The sequence below is a fragment of the Muscardinus avellanarius genome (genome assembly GCF_963383645.1).
Source record: "Muscardinus avellanarius genome assembly, chromosome: 11".
NCBI lineage: Eukaryota > Metazoa > Chordata > Mammalia > Rodentia > Gliridae > Muscardinus > Muscardinus avellanarius.
In genome coordinates this window covers 100,540,098-100,558,876 of record NC_137797.1, presented here as the reverse complement: position 1 = coordinate 100,558,876, position 18,779 = coordinate 100,540,098, and the positions used below count along the sequence as shown (strand labels likewise).

Here is an 18,779-nt window from a genome sequence, read left to right as displayed (position 1 = left end):
TGATATATAGCAATGCTTTAGGGAATGAATGAGCCTCACATACAATGACAGCACCATTACTTTTCCTGGTGATACTGTTGCTCTTTCACTTTGCGTAAGTGCTTTCAATAATGCATGACTAGAAATATACTTAAATTAATTGTTGATAGAAAAAGACATTGCATTTTGTTATTATTTTTGTTTTTTTATTTTTCCTTCTCTCCTCTTGCTCTCTCCATTTGTGATTTTCTGTAGTAGCGTGTTTTCATTCCTTTCTCCTTTTGTTTACAGTGCCTAATATAGATCTCTGTGGTAATCATGAAGCATACATGAAACATAGCAGTCTACTGGAAGGTGATGAATAAATAAATAACAATGACAAAAGTTTTGCAGTTTTCCTTTCTCTCATATTTAATTTTTACATTTTAGTGATTGTCAAGGTATCATCTCTATATTTATTATTTTAATTTTTCCATTATCGTCAAGAGTGATTTACATGCTACATTTATTGTATATTAGCATCTCTAGTTTGATCGTATATTTACATGTCCTGTAAATTTTATTTCTGTCTGTGTTCAGTCTAGATGCTCTTTGATCTACAACCTAACAATAGTGGGCACTTCTCTTGGGCACTTGTCTTGGATATTTTGCTTTCTTTATCTTAGCACACTTCCAGATCTCAATCATTAGAACATGCCTCCCTTCATGTGAGGATTTGTATTCTTCTGTAGTCTATGCACACCCCTTGATTCTGTCTATCCCACCTATCTTCCTATAGCACAGGCAATTCAAAGGCGACTACAAGCTGTTAACTCCTTTACTATTAAGAAGTTTAATATTCTCCTTCTTAATCTACAGAAACCTATCTCTAGAACTAGTGGATGGGCTAGAGACTATAAACAATGCATGCAAAGACCATCAACACCAAGTCAACTGTCTCCTGGGAGTTGTTTTTCAAAACAGACAAGGGTTGGATATGATTAAGGGGGCCAGAGGGAGAGTATTCCTGATGCTTCTGGAAGAATGATGCTTTTATGTCAACAGATAAAGTTATGTACAGAAAAGTATCTGACACTTAACAAAAGCACAACCAACCTGAGGGAGGTAGCTACCAATGGATGGACCTCATACCAAAACATGGTCCTGACTTCCTCAGGTCTTGCCCTTGATGGACCTTTAGCCATATTACTCCTACTCATACTCCTTAGTCTTTATCTCTTAAACACATTAAATAATTTGTATCTTTCCTACTCCAGGTTATCAAACTTCAAATAAAACTTAGGGTGAACTGACAACCCCTCTCTACAGTGGATGCTCATTACTGTCAGGGACCTGTGGACCAACCTGCTTTCTAAGAAGGAGCTAGTCCTGTCCCACCACACCCTGCCCTTGCAGAAGTCAATACCAAGAGATCCTGACATGTTTACATCCCTACCCAGCTCAAGAACTTACAGAAGATGGACCACTACTCATGTTCCCTAAATAATTTCATGGCCTCTCACTTTTGAGGGGGGAATGTTAGGTAGACAGCTAGGAATGAGCAAGACAGGAAAAGGACAGAGAGAAGCATTTTCAAAAGAAAATATAGGAATCGCCCCACCCAGTTGTGTCAAGAGACTTCTAGCCTATGGTATGCAGATTCTGAAATGGCACAGTCCTGCATAGTCACACTAAGCCATGGCATGAAGCCCAAAGTCATCACCCAGATTGTGCTGTCGGCTGGGCTTCTCCCCTTCCCAGCTTGGAGACCTTGTGGAATGTATCTAAGAAAGGCTTCTCATGCCCAGCCTATCTGTACCCTGTGAATTAAACCCTTCTTTTGGGGAGACCAGAACCTAGGGAAATCCATGGCTCTGTGACACTTGTAGTACCTTTCCTGGGATGTTTATGGTTTTCTTGGTACAAGATCATATTATCTTTTTCTTCCATTCTGTCTCAGATTTGTGGTGCCATTAATTTATTTCTCTGTTATAATTTGACCAATAGATCCAGTACTGTATTGATTAAAAATAACAAATGTGGCATTTTTTACCTTGTTCATTGCTTTGAGGAAACATCTTTCAACTTTCACTACTGACTGTGATGTTTGCTGTAAGCGACATTACATTGCAATATATTTCTTCCATAACTGAATTAAAAAAATCATTATCATGAAAGTTCAGCTTTTTAAGTGCTTTGCTATCTTTCATTGAGATTATATTATTATTTAAACCTTATCTATTTATGGAGTATATCATATTTCTTGACATATTGGCATGAGTATATTGAAACATTCATATATCCCATAGATAAATCCCAACTGATTGTAATATCTAATACCAGCAGTTTGTTTTCAAATTCCATCCTTTAGTATTCTCTTGAAGATTTTTGCATCTATATTCATTAGGAAATATTCTACATTTATTTATTTTGTTATAATTATTTAATTATATTTATTATTGAATATTGATAATACAGACAAATGAGTTTCCTTATGGTATATTTTCACTACATATAATGTACTTTGAACATATCTATTTAACACACCTTTCTTTACCCTTTCCAATGTTCCCATCTCTTTCATCGCTTCTAAATGTGTCTCCTCTACTTCTAGGTCTAGTTGACATATATGTGATAAAGTGTGCAATATTTGTGTTTCTGAGTATGAATATTTCCATAACCTGATGGTATCCAATTACATGCATTTCCTGCAAATGACAAGATTTTGTACTAATTCATGGGTGAATAAGATTCAGTTGTGTTCATGTAATACACTTTATTTATCTGTTCATATGTCCAAGGACACTTGGGTGGATTCTATGAAATGATCAGGAATAATTTTGTCTAATGAAAATTCTTTAGTTTTTTTGTAGATTTATACACAAAGTAATACCTCTGTTGTCTCTGTTTATTCAAGTATTAAGCTTCACTCTGTCTTTTGATATATTCCTTCCTGATATCTGCAACGTTCTGTCTCCTTAAACTTTGATAACAACATAAGCTTTACTGGGATGAAAGTTCTTGATTCAAGTAGAAGTAATTTCAGTAAAGTAATCTAGGATACTTTTCTTGGCATCTCTAATGACTCTCAAACGACTAAGAATACAAAAATCCCTAGGAGTGTTATATGACTTAAAGATTGTTTTTGATGATTTTTTAAAGAGAATTAGGTACCAGGTGTGAAGCTAGAGAGTTCTTCCCCTTGGAGACTAACACTAACTGTAGAAATGGACCAAAAATTGGTGGCTGAGCAGGTGCAACTCAAACACACCATAAGAAAACAAAGCATTGTTTACGTATGAGCACACTTACTTCAGGCTCAAGCCAGTGCTTTAAAAGCTTGCCCCACAGTGACTGGAGATGCATGTGTTTGGAACACAGTGCTGTCAGCCTTGATCAGTTCTTGAGTAAATTCTCATTAGAATACATTTCTGAGGTGTTGTCAATTACACCAATATTTGTCAGTGTTAATATGAAATCATCTTCTGTTTTTCCTCTTCTCTTTATTTTCTTTGTATTCCAGGAGCAAAGCTCTACCCTCTCATCAGCTCTACTTTCTTCTCCTGGCTACCATCAAGATGGGGATTTCATTATTGGTGGACTCTTTTCTCTAAGAGCAACTCTAAGAGACACCAGATATATGTTTGGATTTCAAGATACGGTCTACTTGCCAGATTTTGTTTTTGCGTGAGTATTTAACTTTTTATATTGCGAAGGAAGATTTAAAATGCCATCTGTTCTCTGGAGATAGATGTAAGGTACTGTGTTATAAAGTTTTCAACTTACATCTGTTTAACTTGATAGCTTCAACATCATATTTGTGCATTGCAATGGGTAATCTAGCAACATAGTTTTATCTGGGATATAACCTGTTATCCAAGCCAAAACCCACAAAATTCTAAATTTTATTTCCACCATTTTTAAAATTTATTTCACTCACGGACTTTGCTTTCTCAGCCTCAAACTGCACATCATAATGCTAAAACTGTAAATGTGACCATAAATCCGACTATCAATCTGATTTATTTTTGTACTGAATTTCTCCACATTTTCAACATAGAATGTCCTATTCATTTCAGAGATTTTAACAAAAAATAGCAATAAAATTATCTCTTCACCTTTGTATTCTAGAGCTCTTACTAAGCACTATCAACACCTGCTGGCCATGGTTTTTGCTGTGGAAGAAATCAACAAGAACGTGAATATGTTATTCAACATGTCTCTGGGTTTCTATGTCTTCAATGTTGATTTTATTGGGATGAAGGCCATGGCAAGTTCCATGTCTCTGCTGTCAGGAAAGAGTCCTCCAGTCCCTAATTATGACTGCAGGTCAGAGAAGAAAGACAAGCTGTTGGCTGTTATAGGCGGTGTTTCTACAGCAATATCAACTCAGAGTTCTCGAGTGCTAAGTCTCTATAATGTACCACAGGTAAATAAAACAAAATCTGGCTTTTAAAGTTAAACATAATAACATAGTGACATGTTCTTGATTTATGTGTGTTGATCATGCATCCATTTTCTCAACAATTTACTATTTAATCACCCTTTTCTCTTAAGTATAATTTGTAATGTAAAATTTATTTGTATAATAGAATTTCCTTTAAAACTTTTAAAGTGGAGGAAAGTATCATATAGATGATAATAGTGAAGACATGTTATCTCACCACTCAGAGAAAATTTCTTACTGTTTTTTGGTATCATTATCCAGGCTTTTTTCTATGCAGTGATAGAACATCACAGTTTTATATCAGTATATAAAAATTGTGTTCACAGAGGTAGTTTTATTTTTACTACTTTAAAATGTAAATACTATGAATAATACTATGCATGTTTAAACTTATGATGAATTTTTACTTTGATATTAATTTAAGTTGCAACATAATATTACTTTCTAAAATGTTATTTAGTTAATTTTTTTCAATTTTCCTCTATTATTTCCACTTGTATCCTTGTCTAGAAGACTTGTTCATGATTAGAGACAACTTCCTTCAAAATTTTTTCTCATATGATATTTCTAAGTCAATTGTATTCATATTTATAAGGCTTGTGATAGAATTGAAAATTCTTATAGAAGTATATTAATTTCTTCTACCAGAAACAATGCACGAAAATCCCATTTACTTTCCTCTTGAAATCCCTTGAGTTAGTATGGGGCTATCAAAGTAAGATCAAGAGGGGAATGTCAAGAGACATGTAGGAATAGAAGAAAAAAAAAACCCTGTTTAGTTTTCGCTGAACTAAGGAGAGTAACATGGGAGTATCTGGAGGAAGCTGGATGAAGATAGACTTTATAAGAAGGAGTGGAAAAATAACCAGCTCACAGTCTTCATTTTGTGAGCGTTGACTCTGTTTCTATGGTAACTGAAAGAAACAGGGCTCCTTAGGTGACTATGGACTTCTTTCTATTGTGAATTATAAAATGATAAATGTATTTCTTTTTCTGAGTTAATCTGATTATATATTTGTGGGTTAATGAAAAATAACTACAGCATTACTATATCATTACTTCTGTGATCAAAAAACAGAAGGCTCAATATGGAAAATCCAAAATAATATATAATTTCTGCAGTTTTGCTTTACTAGAATAAGAAAAGTAGACGAAAAATTTGCATCCTTTTTTTTTGGTATATGTTTAAAAGGAGTAAAAAACCCAGGCATGATGGTGCTTGCCAGTAATCCCAGTACTTGGGAGACTGACACAAGAGAATCACAGGTTTGAATAAAGACTCAGCAACTTAATGAGTCCCTGTTTCAAAATAAAAAATAAAAAGAGCTAGGGATCTATCTCAGAGGTTGAATGCTTCCAGGCTCCACCCCACTACAAATAAATAAATATATAAATAATTAAATAAGTGGAATAAGAAACATGGTGTACAAATGTGAGAAGTTGCATTTAAGTGATGGGCAATATATAATAGATTGTTATTTCTTCATAAAATAATTTATTTAGCTGATTTATTACTTCTACAACACAGGTAATGTAATAAATTAAGTTGTCCAAGGAATAAAATTAATAATTTTGTCTAAGCAGTAGCTTGTGTTCTATTCAGATCAGCTATGGTCCCTTTGACCTCAGTCTCTGGGACAGAGTCCAGCTCCTGTCTCTCTACCAGTTTCCCAGGGACTCTGCAGCTCTGTGTCAGGGGATCATCCGACTTCTGCTGCACTTTGGTTGGGTCTGGGTTGGCCTTGTGGTTCCAGATGACATCAGGGGAGAAACGTTCCTCAGAGACATGACCCAAGAAATGGCCAAAAATGAACTGTGTATTGCGTTTGCAGAAAAGATTCCAGAGTTTCCTGTTGAGGAGACAGTTGATAGGTACAATTTTGATATGAAAATCTCATCTACATATGTCTGTGTTGTATTTGGTGACACATATTCTCTTTTGAGATTTGCATATAACATTTTTTGCAATGAGCTACGTGGTAAAATTTTTGTCACAACCTCTGATTGGGATATAACTAAATTACCCTTTGGACCAAGTCAAAGTTACACATATTTTGGTGGAGGATTATCATTTTCTGTCCACATGGAAGAGATTCCTGGTTTTAAAGATTTTCTCAGAAGTGTTCAGCCTGCAAAATATCCTCATGATATCTTTCTCAAGGATGTGTGGTCTATGATATTTGAATGTCAACATTTGTCTAAAGATGGAACCATAATATTGAGTCGATGTGCACAAAATGACACCCTGGCAAGTCGAAGTCTAGATATTTGGGACATGAACACCTCAGCCCAGAGTCACAAGGTGTACGCTGCTGTGCACGCCATTGCCCAGGCTCTTCATGAACAACTCTCACTTCAAGTGGAAGAACAATCTTTTGAGAAAGACGAGAGCCTGACTCCTCATCCTTGGCAGGTAGGAGCAGCTCATTCTTGTGTTTTTCTAGACCAATAGGCCGTGGGTTGTTCTTTCCATTGGTTGATTCATGATTTTACTTTTAGTTGTTCCTTGCTAGAAAAAGGGTGTTTTTACAGCAAAGAGTTTTGCGAAGATCACTTTTTTCTGCCTTGGTAATATAATATTTTCATCACAAGAATAATTGTTTGTGTTTGGGGAAAAGTTTATCTGATCCTAAGATTATTTAAATAATAATATTGAGACGATATATGGTTATATATTTTGTCTATTATTTTTATATCTTGAGAATATTAGATATTTAACTCAGGATATTCAGAAGCATAAATATGGTCCATTTGAAGGGGTCTTTATGTTTATTGATACAAATATATCACTTTAGAGTTTTGTATTTTATTTTGTAAAAGAGGCTCTTATATTTATTTTTTAAAATTTTCTTAGAAAATATAAATAGCTTTTTAAAAATTAAGTTGGACATCATGAAGTATCATGAATTCAGTTCATGTTGTTCAATCTTCTGTTCTCTTTCCACTATATACTTTGATCTCTATAGTTCTTTCTACAAAATTATGCACAATAAAAAAGAAAATCATGTCAGTAACATTTTCTGTATTTTTCTCAAATGTTTGTCCTCACAGTAATAATAAATAAATAAGTGTAACATTTATTTATTATAAATAAATAAATACTTATTTATTTATTGGAATACTGGCGATTAAACTTGGAGCATTCAGCCTCCAAGATATACCCTAGCCTTGTTTTATATTCTTTATTTTGAAACAGGCTCTCACTAAGTTGTGAAGTAGCTGAGGCTAGCATGAACAGGCGATCCTCCTGTCTCGGTCTCCAAAGTACTGGCATTACAAGCATGCACTACCACAGTTGGCTAAGTATTTTCACATTTCCTAAATTCTTCTGAGATATTTTGGGAGGTTTGTATTCTTCTGTTATCCAATTAAGAGAGTTATAGTAATTTTACTGTTCATTAAGGCTGTGCAAGTGTTCTTTTTTATATTCATTCAAAATCATTTAGGTACCCAAAGTCAGCCTTTTAAAAATTTTGTAGTGTACCCCAAATTATCCTTTTATATTAATAAGTATATAGAACCTACATTCTAGTTGCGCTACTATTAATGATCAGTGATGTTGATTTTGGCTGATAACTCAAGTCAAAGATTTTTATATTTCTTCCTGGGAATATTCAGACATGGGTACAAATAGGCAAGCATAATAGGTCCATATTTATTTTTTAAATAACAATAACTTACTTTGTACTATATTGTAAATATTTTATATCAGTAAATAAAGAGCTTTTCCGTGTTCTGATATATTATGGTAGGCAGTGAGGCAGGAGCCCATGAAGGCAAGACACCCCCAGCACCAGCCACACGCAGCCCAAGATGGCACCATTCACTCCCTGTCATGAGGAGACAAATATATAAAATTTAGCTCAGAAAGTAGAAATGAAACCTGACTTGAGCTCCTATATAAACCTACAAAACCAAAAAAAAAAAAAAAAAAAAAAAAAACCTGACGAACTCCAATCAAAACTTGTCTCACTGGGGCCACATAATGTATATGTTGACACCATTCAAGGCCAAGACACAGCTTTTCACTAGTGAATAAACATGTTGTCTCGTGATTAGGGCTCTAGGTGAGTTTGTTTTTTTTAATCTCTGCAGATCTGACTGTCCTGCAGCAGAAGAACTGATAATTTGTTTAAAGCCATTCATTCATTTACTAAATAATAAACATCTTTTAATGTGTCAATTTTTTTACAAGTCTGATTTTTTAAACTTGTACCCAATTGTTGCCCATTTTTTCTAGTTTTGTCTATATTTTCTTATCATTTACATTTTTTTTTTTTTTGCAGTACTGGGCATGGAACCCAAGAGCATTCTACCTCAAAGCTACATCCTCAGCCCTGTGTTTTATTCTTAGTTTTGAAACAGGGTCTCACTAAGTAGCTGAGGTTGGCTGTGAACCTGTAATCCTGTCTCCGCCTCCCAAGTGCAGGGATTACAACTGTGCAGCACCACGCCCAGCCTTTTAATATTTATTTATTTATTTATTTATTTATTTATTTATTTATTTATTTTTGCGGGTCTGAGGATGCAACCCAAGGGCATTTGACCTCTGAGTTACACCCCCTGCCCTATTTTTTATTCTTGATTTTGAAACCAGGTCTCACTGAGTTGCAGAGGGCCTCACTAAGTAGCTGAGGCTATCTGCGAACCACGATCCCCCGGGGTCTCAGCCTCCCAAATGCTGAGATTACAAGCGTGCGCCACCACACCAGGCGACAGTTTTGTTTTAATTAACAAAAGAAGTTAATATCACTGAAATTTCATTTATTATTTTTTCCTTTATTATTTAGACTTTCTATCCTGTTAAAATATTTTTACATCTAAGTAGAAAAATAATTCTCATCTACATTTCTTCTAATATTTTATATTTCACATTTAGTTAACAACACATTTTAACTTTATTTCTGTGTTAAGTGTGCTACCAGGGGGGTAGAGATAATTATCCTCTACAATAGAAATCTAGATATCAAGCACAATTTATAGATAAAAATATGCTCTTTCTCTGTGTTTTGAATTATGTTTTGTATATTTATTCTGATTTCTGACCTCTTGTGCTAAATTTATATGTTGTCAATCTTGCATAATTTGCATTCTGAATATAATTTTATAATCAACCTTTCTGTTTTGTTTTTATTTTGTGTTGTATCTGACACAATGAAAATTTTATTGGTTTTCTATTTTAATTTTGTAAGTCATGATTTATGCAAGGTTTAAGATAAATATCCTGCTTTCATTACATGTTGAGAACTAGTTCTCCAAACAATATTTATCAAAGAGATAATCTTTACCCCATTTTGTATTCTTGGTTCTTTTCTCAGTGACAATTCATCTCGTCTCAGTGCTTTATACATCTATTTATATGCTAATATCACCCATATTTTATTACCATAATTTTATTATGTAATTTTAAATCAGGGTATGTAGTGCCTCTAGTTTTGTTGTTCTTGGTTAAGATTTCATGTATTTGAGGTCATTTGTGGTTCTTATACATTTTAGAATTTTTTTTGTGTGGTGGTATTGGGGTTGCCTTTCCCTAATTGCTAAAGATATTGAATAATTTATCATATATTTCTTTGCCATTTGTATGTTCTTTTGCTTATTTAGTTCTTTATTCTGGAGCTGCTTAAGTGTTTTTTTTTTTTAGTTTTGTAGTATTCTGGGTGCTAATTTTGTCAGAAAAGTAATTGTCAAAATTTTGTATAGGGTCTCTATTTATTCTCTTATTAATTATTTTCCATGTGATTCAGAGGGTTTTTTTGTTGTTGTTAGATGCTATTTTATTTATTAATTCTGGGTTTTATTTCCTGAGCTTTCAGAGTCTATTGAAGAAGTCAATGCCTGATCAATGAACACACTCTCAGGTATTAATGGATTCCTGAGGGTTGATCTCTCAAGACCGCAACATCTTCAATTACACCCAAATCCCAACAGTGTTGCTTTAGCGACTGAGTCATAACTTGAGTTTTGGTGGGGATTAAAACATTAAATCCATAGCAATGTTATTTATTTATTTTTTTGCAGAAGCTTATGCATGTCTTTAAGTTGAAAAATTTCTTTTAAATTTATATGCTTCCACTTGCCCTACTGAATTTCTTGACCCTACATTCATCTGGAAAAGTTTTACTTCTTATAATGAAAATATTTTTTCTCTTCCTTTCATCTTTTGTCTCTTTTCAGGAGTATTACATTGTATATTATATATGCCAGAAGTGTCTCAAAGTTCTTTTTTTATGGGACTGGGGATGAAACCCAGGGACATTCTACCTCTGAGCTATACCCTCTTGCTATTTCTTTTTTATATAGGCTCTCACTGAGTTGCAAAGGGCCTCAGGAAGTAGCATAGGCTGGCTGTGAACCTGCTATCTTTCCTGTCTCAGCCTCCCAAGTACTGGAATTATAAGCATGCACTGCCACACCCAGCTTGTCAGTTCTTAGATATTTTTTGTTCTTATTTGGTTCTTATTTTGTTCTTATTTTGTCCTTATTTTGTTCTTATTTTGCACCTTAGTTGAGAAGTTTCTATTGATAAAATTTCAAGCTCTGTGTCTTTTTCCCTTAGCAGTGTCCAGTTTACTGATGGCTCAATCAAAGGTATTTTTCTTTTAAGGTATTGCTGATTTCTAGCATTTATTTATGTTTGATTCTTAATCTTTTCTTACCACTTGTATGTAATTACTTACCCTGTAGAGCTCTTGTGACATTAGTTGTAATCTTAAAATTCTAAAAACTTACATTTTTTGGCTGTATGTAGGTCTTGTTCTGTAGTTACCTTCATTGCTAGGTTATACCATTGTTTTTCTTGTCTTTTAGCATGATGTGTAGGGAAGCCTAATAATGTATTGGGAATAAATCTAGGTTACTTTACTGAGCTTGCTGTGATTATACCCTTAATGCCATTATGATGTAGAATCGCAATGCATCAAAAAGCTGTACTAGAAATAAAATAAAATAAAATATATACTTTCTCTGGAGGTCATTTAGTTTGTCCAAAACAATCTATGAGACTATTATGTATCTGTCATTGAATTCACAGTTTATAATATTTGTAATGCACATATTTTTACTTCAATTGACATGTTTCTGCCTTTTAATCTTAGATATTCTCTTAAAAATATATATATGCATATGCCATTGTTGTTTTCTATATAATGAAATGTTAGACAATTCAAAGAAAGAATAAGTCATTAAATAAATAAGTGGTTATTGCTTATTTGTTAAGTACATAAGTGGTTATCACTTTGCATCCTGGCAAAATTTTTTTCCAATTGAAATCTTTTTTCAAATTCACCTTTGCTTTGTTTACTCAAATTCTAAAAATTATTTTTTACTTTCAGCTCCATCCATTCCTGCAAAGAGGCCAACTTGAAAGAAGTGTTGGTAAGGGAAACGTTATGAACAAGACGACGTCCACAACCCGGCTTGACATCTTTAACTATCAGTCTTTGCTGAATGGAACCAAAGCCCAGGTGAAGGTTGGAGAGTTCATGTTCCAATCACAAGGTGTCCAGCACTTATCACTAAATGATGAACTGATAACGTGGGGTGAGCGCGAAAACGTGAGCATCCTTTTAGATAGGAACCCTGGTGTGATATTCCTCAGAATCCAGAGCTTTCCGAGATTGGAATTAGGAAAGGTTTTGTATACCATTAGGCCAAGATATTTGCCGTACTAGGTACTTTGCTGTCATGCCAAGTATGTAGAATTTCTGTCCTCAGCATCACCGTGAAAATTATTTACTTATTTTGAATTAAGAAACAGATTTTCTTTTGTGGTACAAGAAAATGCATCTATGGTAGAATCACATCAATTATGCAGGTTTTGAAGACAGAGGGAACCAGATAATTCATGACATCAGTGGTCATTTGAATGCCTGAATCCAAAGGATATAGTATTTTTGGATAAACGTAGTTCGCTCGATTGCATTTAAAAATGTAACACTTGAATTTTATTGTAATATGCATATTTATATTAGTTCTTATTTATACTTTATTCCTCTGAAAAATTCCTTAATATACTAAAAAGAGAGGGGAGGAATAGTGACAAGGAACATGAGAGTAATTAGACATTTTCCAGAAGATGAGAAGTTCGTTGTTAAGTTGTTATGTTACATAAAGTTCAGAATCGCCCACTTATGTGGCATTGCTCAATTTAATGAACCAGCTTATCCTTCTATGATCTCTCTTACACAGCCTCCTTCTGCTAATTGCGGCTCTGGTTGCCCTCCTGGATTTAAAAAAATAGCTATTGAAGGAAAGCCGTTTTGTTGCTATTCATGCATTCCCTGCCCAGATGGAGAGATTGCAAACGAAACAGGTAGAAAGTTTTGAAACATTATTCTGAATATGGAAAAGTAGTGACTACATAATGAGAATGGCTGGACAAGAAGTGAGATGAGAATTTCAGAGACAGAAATCTTGAACCTGTGAGAGAGAACACCTTCTCCTTTCCCTACATCAGGGAGGAGGTACGCCTGCCAGGTGGCCGAGTTGGTCCAGGTTGGCGGCACTCCCTGGCTACCTCTAGGAGCAGATCCTATTGAAAAAAATAATGTCAAACTATTTTTAAAAGTTGGTAAAGAAGAAGCCGGGCGTGGTGGCGCACGCTTGTAATCCCCACGTTTGGGAGGCGGAGACAGGAGGATCGCGCAGGTTCGAAGCCAGCCGCGCTGGCTTAAGAGACCCTGTTTCCACATTAAAAAAAAAAAAAGTATAAAATAGGTCTGAGAGTATAGCCCAGAGGTAGAAGGGTTTCCAGGAAATCCAGTACGACCAAAAAAAAAAAAAAAAAAAAAAAAAGTTGGTAAGGAAGAAATGTTTTTATCCCTATTCTTATTTGTATAAAATAATCAGAACATTCTACAGGAAAAGGTAAAAATAATGATTGTATCAACAAAGATCGTGGTTAAACGAAAAATTCCAAAAACTAAAAAGAATATGATGTTAAAACCAGCAAGGGAGAAATGATAGAATGCATGAATTCCTATTGCTGGTTTAGCAGTTAAATTCTCAACAGAAATGATGGTGGGATACTGTAGCAGAATAATGTCTTCAATACACTGAGCAAGTGTGTGTGCATTTAAGTAGGTTGCAAGGGTTGTTTTTGCCTTTTCTTGGGCTCCCTCACCCTTTGATACAGGGCCACGTATTGTAGATGTATAAATGGTGTTTGTCACTCATGCTCACATCGAGGACATTACGTAGAGGCTATTTCATATCCAGGGAGAGAGCCAGTAGCTCACTGTACCATCCTGGGCTTGACAGTTGATATTTAACTCTCAAACTGCTTCAGGTACACAAAGATAAAAATCAGTTTTAAATATTTTCTGCGTGGAACAGTGGCGGTTTATTATAGAGAGTATAGTTGAGGTGCACAGGTGTCCAGTACAGAACTTACTGCAATGGCTCCTGCATCATTATCTGAAATATTTGTATGCATGTTTAGGTTGGGTTTTTCCTAATGATATGGATAGCACAGGTTTAAGACAGATTGCAGAACTGTGGTTATGTTTAGAGAAGGAGTGTTGGAAATGTTCTGGGGAATGTCTATTCTTAATGAAATTACTGCCATGGGAAATCTTCTTCTGTAATTTTGCTGAGGCACAGTTGATAGGTTTCAATGCTTTGAGTATCCGTATAAGAATTTAGATTTTTTATGGCAAGAACAGAGAAAGCTAAAGTTTTCTCACATTTCTAGGGCTAAAAATCCAAGAAAGCATAGATTTCATATGAGGCCCCATGTAATTCTCATGTCTTTATTGAATCTACATCTTGTGATGAGTGACACGGGTTATCTGTTTTCTTAGTGCTGGGTTTCTTGAGTTGTCTGTACATTCTAGACATTAGTCCTCTATCAGAGGAGAACTTGGCAAAAATCTCCCATTCTCCTGGCTCTCGGTTGAGGTTCTTGACAGTTTCCTTGGCTGTACAGAAGCTCTTCAGCTTCATGCAATCCCACATATTGATTTGCTTTTTAATTTCTTACACCTTTGCCACGTATTGATTCAACTTTTAGTTTCTTGTGCCTTTGGGGTCTTGGAAATTAGACCAGAGACCTTGAGGCTCCTAGAAGACGGCATAGGTCCAACACTGTAACACATAGGAACAGATAAAAACTTTCTCCTTTCATCTCTCTCTCTCTCTCTCTCTCTCTCTCTCTCTCTCTCTCTCTCTCCCCCTCTCTCTCCTCTCTCTCCTTTTTTTCTTTTTTTGGTGGGTCTGGAGGTAGAACCCAGGGAGCATTTGACCTCCAAGCTACACTCCCTGCCCTATATTTTTTATTGTTTATTTTTGAAACTGGGTCTCACAGAGTTGCAGAGGGCCTCACTAAGTAGCTGAGGCTGTCCACGAACCACGATCCTCAGGTCTCAGCCTCCCAAATGCTGGGATTACAAGCATATGCCATCATGCCTGGCTTTCCTCTCTCTTAAAATTAAATATCCTTTCCTGTTTTCTCTATAAATCTCTAGGGTATGCATGCTCATGCAAAAGGAACAGATAAAAAAGCAAGAGGGAGAATAAGTGGAATTGATAGATAATTGTAACAATTGTTCATGATACTTCTGAAGAAGTTATTATTTCTTAAAAACTGTATTCTATTCATCTTTAGGAAGAGACATTAACAGCATAGAAATATTGAGTATTTAAAAATTAATGTTAGTAAAAATTTTGTGAGATCGGTTCCTTACCACAATTGAACATTTTCTAGGTTCTGGAGCATGTTCCAATACTGTTCATTTGCTCAGAAAACTATTGTCAGTTTGTGGCTCCATTTTTGAGTCTCCTGCAAAGTTTGAGGCCCTGTTCTTGGCCCTGGGTGTGTGCCTTCCTATCCACACTGGTTGAGGGTGAGCAGTGTAATCTCAGAGTGACCCCCTGTGACCTTGTGTGGGTACTGTGCCTTGGGCACTAGGGGCCTCTCCTGTGTCTCTGTAGGTTATCACCCAATCACCTCAGGGGTGGCCTGCCAAATCTTACACCACTGGGGTCTCTGCGGCTGTTCTGGGATTTCTTGCACTGAGAAATGCAGTTAAGTCACTCTCCTGTGGGGCTCTGGGGCTCTAGAGAGCATGGTGCACTGCTGCGATTTCAGAATTCTGGTGTGTGCATTGGCTGCAGAATATTCTTTGTTGTTGCTGTTGTTTTCATCTCGGAAGCAAGTTGATGGGGTTCTGCTCTTGCTTAGTTCACCTCAAGCCCTTGGATTCCTTGCCAGGGAATTCTTGGGGCTGCAGAGCTGCAAGGATGTGGCTCAGGTGGAGGCCCATGATGGCGGTGGCCTCCACAGTGGTGGCATTCACCAGGTCAGTCACATAGAAACTCTGCGCTATCTTGTGTTCTGACTACTGAATTTTATTCTACCTTGATTCCCTTTTTTGTGTTTTCATTCTTCTGTATCTTCACTGATTTGTTTTTCTTGTCAAGGAGCTGATTTCTCAGTAGTTGATTTTTATTTGTTACACCTATGGAGATGTTCTGTATCTCACTGTTCCTATTTTTTTTTAGCTTTCTGAAAATTCTTTTAGAAATTTTATTAAAATATAAGAATAGCAAAGCACTAAACACAGCTTCAAATATTGATACTCAATAAATATTAGAACTATTGATTTCTTAGGCTTTCTATAATTGAAACATGAAGTTACAGACTATGTCTTCCTTTCATTATTTTACAAATTTATTGTGTACTGTTTCATAGTTCAACTCAACTCACTGCCTGCATTTTTTGTGTAATCAAGTAACTGATAGGTGATACCTCTGTCATGAACAGAAGTATTAATTTTTTCATTCACATTTTCAATATTATAGTTGAATATATATGTAATTAATTACATTTTACCAGAATTCAAATATGGTTCTTTCAAGACGTAAATCTGTTATATGTATGTTTGGGAAATGAATAATGAAACATAATAAATCCAGATGTGTCCTTTCCAGATATGGATCATTGTATCAAGTGTCCTGAGGATCACTATTCAGTTGAGGCAGGATGGCAATGTCTCCCCAAAATCCTGACATTTTTGTCCTATGAAGACACTCTAGGAGCTGTTCTGGTCTCTGTGGCCATTAGTTGTTTTGTCCTAACTGCTTTGATTTGGGGACTGTTTATCCTCTACCGACACACCCCCATCGTGAGAGCAAATAACACAAACCTCAGCTACGTCCTCCTCGTCTCCTTGATGCTCTGCTTCCTTTGCCCATTGCTGTTCATTGGTCAGCCCAGCCCAGCCACCTGTGCCCTGAGACAGGTGTTCTTTGCAGTTGTCTTCTCTGTGGCCGTTTCTGCTATTTTGGCAAAGACCTTCATCGTGGTGGTGGCCTTCAAAGCCACCAGGCCTGGAAAGGCGTCGCAGATGAGGCTGGTGAGCCGAGGCTCCAACGCTATCGTCATCCTGGGCTCCCTGATTCAAGGCTGCATCTGCATGGTGTGGCTGGGAACTTCCCCCCCTTTCCCCGATGTGGACTCACAGGCAGAGTTTGGCCACCTGGTCCTGCTGTGCAACGAGGGCTACCCCGCCGCCTTCTACTGCGTCCTGGGTTACTTGGGCTTCCTGGCGCTTCTGAGCTTGATGATTGCCTTTGTGGCCAGGAGGCTCCCGGACACTTTCAACGAGGCCAAGATGATCACATTCAGCATGCTGGTTTTCTGTAGCGTGTGGGTCTGCTTCTTACCCACCTACCTGAGCACCAAAGGCCGACTCATGGTGGCTGTGGAGTCCTTCGCGATCCTGGCTTCCAGCGCTGGCCTACTGGGGTGTATATTCCTTCCCAAGTGCTATGTGATTCTACTGAGATCAGACATCAATTCAAGGAAAAAATTACTTGAACATGTTCCTTCTATAAGTCAAAATAATTAATGTTCAAGTCACATAATTGATGGGAAATGAAAAATTTATACCCTTCACCAGTAAAGTTAATGATAAGAGAAAAGGAGTGAATGCAATCACTGTGAAATAATAATGAATGACATGTAAACAAAGGTAATAAAACTAGTCCTTCAGCTGGCTGTTGATCTTCGAGAGATTAACTCCTGATCCTCTCCAAGGTCTTGCAGATAAGCAGTTCCAGGGGACGATCTCCCAGGAGAAACAGGCATGCCCAAGGCTTGGGGGCTTCTCGGAGAATCTTCTTTAACTTTCTTGGAACTTTCCATCTTTTGGGCTCAGTTCAAATAGCAAGTGTGGGGAGATGTGGTGATTCAGGTGGATGTGATAGGGTTTCTTCAGGTGTTGGCATCTTATCTTGTAAATCTGAAAGCTTAAGCAAACTCACAACACAGTTTGGCAGACAAAATACCACAAACAACACCACAAAGTTCTTGGATTTAATTGTCAGATGTATTTCCTTAACTGCTGAGCACTCTTCTTTAGACAACGAGCCTATTAAAAGCCTATCCAGCCGGGCGTGGTGGCGCACGCTTGTAATCCCCGCGCTTGGGAGGCAGAAACAGGAGGATCGCGCAGGCTCGAAGCCAGCCGCGCGCCCTGGCTTAGGAGACCCTGTTTCCAAATAAAAATGTAAAATTAGGTCTGGGAGTGTAGCCCGGAGGTAGAAGGGCTTCCAGGAACCCCAGTACCACAAAAAAAAAAAAAAAAAAAAGCCTATCCATCTTTAATAATCCATTTCCCTGTCACAAACTCTCTGCAACCTGCTTCTAACTTTCTAATTCCTTTCTTTCCCAGTTGGGACTTTCTTATGATAAGCTCTTCTTCATGCAAAAATGCTTTTCTTACTCTTATGGTATTTCCTTTCCTTCATACATATATATTTAGAACGTCTGTCCTTTATTTTGTCATATTCATTCCTAACCATGCGGCCAGTCTCTCTGTCTCCGGGGATGCTCACGCTGGGCGTAAAAGTCAACAATCTTTCTCCTTGGCTCTATTGTATTTGGGCAACTAAGTTGTTCATCAACTAAATTGCTTCGAAGTCACATGAAAGGCCCCATTTAGAAGAAAAATCGCAAGCCCTGGCAGCCAGCTAATAGTTAAAACAGCCAGCTAATAGTTAAAAAGAAAAAGTGTATATTACTGCAGCTTGCAGCTTAAGAAGCATAGCGTAAGAATGAAAAATATGCAATAAGCCCACCCTGTTCCAGGAACGTACCTAGCATCTTATCTATACTGACCGGGTCAGCGCGCCCTGTGCCGGGAACCTGCTGAGACTACACCTAGTGTCTTATCTAACACTTGACAATAGAATGTACTTTTTCAAATGATTCTGTAATATTTTGTAAACGCATGTATCTTGGCCCAAACCCCCCCTAACTGGTGGTCTTTTCCCTATAAATACCCTCAATTTCAGTCACTCGGGGCTGAACTCCTCTGCTCTTAAGTGAGATACGAGTCGGCCCCAGTGCACTGGCCCCCTAATAAAAATT

The 18,779-nt window shown here is 36.7% G+C and overlaps 1 protein-coding gene across 1 annotated transcript; it reads left to right on the top strand.

Moving 5' to 3' along the window:
• Positions 1-28: 28 nt before the first annotated feature.
• On the top strand, positions 29-17,256 carry LOC308269628 (vomeronasal type-2 receptor 26-like; the record flags this gene model as incomplete). The annotated part of the gene is made up of 7 exons (XM_080704995.1): positions 29-94; positions 3,482-3,645; positions 4,090-4,387; positions 6,009-6,818; positions 11,740-11,961; positions 12,596-12,719; positions 16,337-17,256. The coding sequence occupies 7 exons, from the start codon at positions 29-31 to the stop codon at positions 17,254-17,256; spliced, it is 2,604 nt and encodes an 867-aa protein (XP_080561121.1).
• Between the last annotated feature and the right edge of the window lie 1,523 nt (positions 17,257-18,779).